The sequence below is a fragment of the Symphodus melops genome, assembly GCF_947650265.1.
Source record: "Symphodus melops genome assembly, chromosome: 9".
NCBI classification, from domain to species: domain Eukaryota; kingdom Metazoa; phylum Chordata; class Actinopteri; order Labriformes; family Labridae; genus Symphodus; species Symphodus melops.
The window spans coordinates 196,510-201,495 of NC_136699.1; the positions used below are offsets into that span (position 1 = coordinate 196,510).

At 49.6% G+C, this 4,986-nt stretch overlaps 1 protein-coding gene across 1 annotated transcript in view; it reads left to right on the forward strand.

Annotated features, from left to right (window-relative positions):
- The window catches only part of pdgfc (platelet derived growth factor c), a gene marked incomplete at its 5' end in the record, with an annotated part of 9,034 nt that extends 6,103 nt beyond the window's left edge, over positions 1 to 2,931 (forward strand). Inside the window, 3 exons of the mRNA XM_079352442.1 lie at positions 1,828 to 2,045; positions 2,128 to 2,345; positions 2,627 to 2,931. Of these exons, the coding sequence (XP_079208568.1) occupies positions 1,828 to 2,045; positions 2,128 to 2,345; positions 2,627 to 2,740 (550 nt within the window). The 3' untranslated portion in view covers positions 2,741 to 2,931. The remainder of the gene's footprint in view (positions 1 to 1,827; positions 2,046 to 2,127; positions 2,346 to 2,626) is intronic.
- Between the last annotated feature and the right edge of the window lie 2,055 nt (positions 2,932 to 4,986).

The window sequence follows — 4,986 nt, forward strand, 5'->3', positions numbered from 1 at the left end:
GACGACCCAGGGCGTCAGAGAGAGAGAGAGAGAAGAACCAGAACCAGAACCTGCAGTGATGAAGTCCTGTTCACTTCAGTCTCTGTTCCTCCTGCTGACTCAACTTTTTCTTTTTTTCATTCAAGAAGACAAAACAGAATCTGTCAGTGACGACTGAACATCTTTAAAATGACCTGCAGACCTTCACACCATGATCAACCTTCAGATGGATGGATGGATAGATAGATAGATAGATAGATAGATAGATAGATAGATAGATAGATAGATAGATAGATAGATAGATGGATGGAGAGAGAGAGATAGAGATAGATAGATGGATAGGTGCAGAGCTGTCCATGTGCGTCTCTCCTCTGTGTGATGACACATGATAAAGACAGAAGCTTTGATGAACAGTCGTGTCAGAAAACAGGAAACCATGTTGAGTCAAAGCGTGCGGTCACTGAAGCACGAGCAGCTCGATGTTCAGACGCAGCTCAGGAACATCAGCGTGTCCTTCTTTAAACGTCATCATCTCCACGGGTCGACCAATGAGTGCTCGGCTTGTCTGTGTAACGCTGAGCTGGCAGTAAGAACCATGGACATGCTGATGGCGTCCAGTCTGCACTGTAAGGTGAACGAGTGTGAGCCTGGTTGTCTCAGCCGGGGACAAACAAACCAGAGACATGAAGAGTGGTCCTCATTAGAGTCCAGTCTGTGGCATGAGCACAGCTGCTCATCAGCTGGGTGTTGGTAGCCTGTGGTGCAGCCATGTAAACATCTGTCACCTCATTTTAAAGGCCTGCAGATGTTGATCTGATGTTTAATATTCAGCGTGTTCATTTGATGTTCAGTAAGACGCAGAAGGTTGATGCTTCCAGCAGCTCCAGGTTCTTTTTTCTGCCTCTCCAGAAGCTTAAAGACGCAGCTGCCAGCCGCCCATATTTCAACGCTCCACAAGCTGCTGCTGGTTGTTTTTCCTGACTGTCACCATGTTGCCTTCCACCTGTCAGTCACGTCCGATTAGAGGGAGCGGCGAGCTGACATGTCGGACAAACGCGGCGTCACAGGACTGAAAGCTTTAACAGATTAGCCTCTTCTCTGGTGGGACGAGCAGCCCGGGGACACGCACGCTCAAACATGGCCGCCTGCAGGAGTTCAAGGGTCAAACACGATTATTCAAAGATTCAGCTCTGAGCTGCTGAAGATCCAACAGATCCAGATACACAGGTCACATCAGCATCATTTGGTTTGTTCTTTAAAGGGAGAGACTCAGACTTCAATCTGAAATGATCTGATTATTATTATTATAATAATTATAGATAATATCATTCATGTTGTTTTTTGTGAAGACAAATAAAGGTTGAGTTTGAATGAATCCAGAGTTCGATGCTTTCATCAGCTCTTCCTTTCAAACCTTCAGATTTATTTGACCTTTGTAGAAATGAAACCCGTGTGAGGAAGGGTCTGACCCGGTCAGGGTTCCAGGACCAGAACATCTGACACCTGTCACATCCCCCGGGTTCAGGGTTTTAGTTTCCTCATGTCTCCTTCAGCTCTGCTGGCTGCATGTCCTTCCTCCAGTGTCTCCCGCTCTGCCGGTTACCTGATGTGTCTCACCTGTGTCTTGTTAACTCCACCCCCTTTCACTACACAGTGTCTGTGACACGTAGCAGCGTCACCAGCATTGTTTCTGTCCCTGTTCTGACTCCATGTGTTTTTACTGACCCGTGTACCTGCCTGCATTAAACGGATTTCTGAAGCTGCGTTTGGTCTCGAGTCGTGCGTTTGGGTCTCCTCCTCTGTTCGTGACATCGTAACTAAAAACTGTGAATAAATGTCTTTTTTTGTTTTCCTGCAGAGCCAATCAGAAGCCGAGGTCCCTGCGGCGCTGCCTTCGTCCCAGCAGGGCATGGAGGAGCTGTCAGAGGCTGTGGCAGGACTGGGCACCGTGGAGGAGGTCATGAAGTACCTGGAGCCGGAGCGATGGCAGGTGGACATGGAGGACTTGTACAAACCCTCGTGGCACGTGCTGGGGAAGTCCTTCGTCCTCAATAAGAAAGCCAGAGGTACGTTTCTAAAGAGGAGGGGTGCATGATGTCATTTCACCTGTAAGGACTCAATCCTGATCCTCTGTGTGTGTTTGAGCAGGAGCCGATCTCAACCTGCTGAGGGAGGAAGTCCACATGTACAGCTGCACTCCTCGGAACTTTTCTGCACCCTTGCGTGAAGAGCTGAAGAGGACAGATGCCATTTTCTGGCCCAGCTGCCTCCTGGTGAAGCGCTGCGGGGGGAACTGTGCCTGCTGCGCTCACCGCTGCTACGACTGCCAGTGTGTTCCCACCAGGATCACAAAGAAATACCACGAGGTAAGAAAGTCCTCCAGGGAGGAAGAGCCCTGCGTCAGAGCGTTTTAAACCTGTCACAGGTAGAAAGTTCAACAGCTCCTGGTGCTCAGTAGATGCATCCTTCAGTGTCGCCTCACACTGTAGTAACACATCATTACAAATAGGGGGCGCACCATAGTCCATGTAAGGTGCATCAGAGCCCCGCCCACCTGGAAACAATCACTCAGACAGAAGGTCAAAGGTCAGCGGCAGGCATGTTTGCATGCGTTTGATGCTTGTGTGACCTTCCTGCTCTCTGACAGGTGCTGCTGCTCAAACACAGGAGCGGCAGTCGAGGCCTGCAGAAGTCGCTGACGGACGTGCTGTTGGAGCACCACGAGGAGTGCGCCTGCGTGTGCACCGATGACTCGGACTGACCTCCAGCATGTGGAAGAACGGGAGCTAACCAGATTCTCCCTTCATCCTGTTGTCCTTTGAATAATTGGATGAAGCAGAACAGACTGGAATCTAATAAATGTCCTGAATGATCTTCCTGCTGTGGAGCAGCGATCGTGTTCTCGGAGGATTGGAAAGTGAAGCAGCTCTGTTACCTGCCTGGTCCGAAGACGATCAGAACCCTGAGGCGGCCTGCTCTTCCTCTCTAAGCTCAGCTGGCGTCTTTACATGAGCTGGCTGCAGCGGGCCTCCCCCCCCCCCTCTGGTGCATCAGCTGGTCGTCTCCACAGACTGAAGGCTGATCACATTGTGTAAATATGTCTGCTACCTTTTCTCTTTTCCACCACAGACTGTGGAGGTGTCTCATCTTCAGTTCAGAGATTCCTGTTCAATATTTATTTGCTAAGGGAAAGTTGGCTCTTCACTGTACAGTAGTTTTAGCCTTCAGTTTTTACTCTTAGTCATTTTTACATCATGTGTTTCCTTGTTTTTTTCATTGTTTGTATGCCAAAGTTATTTATCTTTACTTTTTGCAATCATTGTTTGTGTACTTCTGAAAGTCCAAAATAAATTCTTCCATTTCTAACTCTGAGCAGGTCAGTGAACTGACTCCTCCCACATGGTAGAGACACGTGGACTTAGAGCGGGCCCACATGACCTCGAGTAACCTCAGGTTGAATTGAACTTTTGCCCTCATTGTCACATTCGCTCTCTACTGTTTTCATCTTTTTACAGTTTTTCTGCAGTGATTTCGTTTGACTTCTTCGTGTTGGGCGCCGTCGTCCCTAAAGACAAAATGAGTCTGAACGACGGACGTCTCGTCTCGTCGAGGAATATGAGAGCGAGGAGTGAAAAGCTCCAGCAGGGCGGCGCCGTGCGTCTGGACTCATCAGACTGAGAGAACGTTGGTTTGATGACGGTTGTGTTTGCGCGAGTTTTAGACAACTGTGATTTCTACCTGCCACGACCAGCGGCGCCGATGGCCTAACGGTTATGATGCGTTCCCCATGTACGTCGCAGCGACCGTGGGTTTAGGTTGGACCTGCCAACATGTCCTGCTTCTCTTCGTCCTCGTCTCTAATGAAGAGCAGACGTGCAGACACACGGAGCACAGAAACACTGCTTCTTTTTATTTAACATGGTGTCATCTGCACAGAAGGATTCTCCTCTGAGGGGGGCTGGACCCCCCCCCCCCCCCTGCTCTCTCTGGGTAAACAGTGCATAAATGACTGTGTGAGAATAACACTGGCCGTGTTGGATCTGTGAACTCAGGATTTCATTCAGTGAAGTTGTCAGCACACTGAGCGTTCCTCCCTGAAGCCTCTCAGACCCGGAGCTGCACTGCTGTTCCTGCTCCCTGCCGGCCATCAGCTCACTCAGGGGGAGGCTCTCATTTGTCCATCTCACGCTGCTGTCCCAGCCAATTATTCTGATCTAATGTGCGTCCTGGCAGCCATCTGTGGTGACGCCAGATGCTCCTGCTAAAAGCGGCCAGCTCCCGGTGTGGTTTTTTATAAAATGAAACGGAGCGCCTTCCTCCGTCGGTGCAGAGGAAACCTCAGTGCTCTGGCACAAGATGTGACACAGCATGGCCACTTGCTCCAAGTGTCTGAGTGTGTGTGTGTGTGTGTGTGTGTGTGTGTGTGTGTGTGTGTGTGTGTGTGTGTGTGTGTGTGTGTGTGTGTGTGTGTGTGTGTGTGTGTGTGTGTGTGTGTGTGTGTGTGTGTGTGTGTGTGAGTGTGTGAGTGTGTGAGTGTGTGTGAGTGTGTGTGTGTGTGTGTGTGTGTGAGTGTGTGTGTGTGTGTGTGAGTGAGTGTGGACTTGTGCGAATACAATCCAGCACTTGACGCTTCCACCCTTTACCCACACGGCCCACTGCTCATGCAGCTGTGACAGCAAAGCATCATGGGACAATGCATGTGTCCTTACTCAGTGCATGTGTCCTTACATGTGTCCTTATTCAGTGCATGTGTCCTTACTCAGAGCATGTGTCCTTACTCAATGCATGTGTCCTTACTCAGAGCATGTGTCCTTACTCAATGCATGTGTCCTTACTCAGTGCATGTGTCCTTACATGTGTCCTTATTCAGTGCATGTGTCCTTACTCAGAGCATGTGTCCTTACTCAGTGCATGTGTCCTTACATGTGTCCTTACTCAGTGCATGTGTCCTTACTCAGTGCATGTGTCCTTACATGTGTCCTTACTCAGAGCATGTGTCCTTACTCA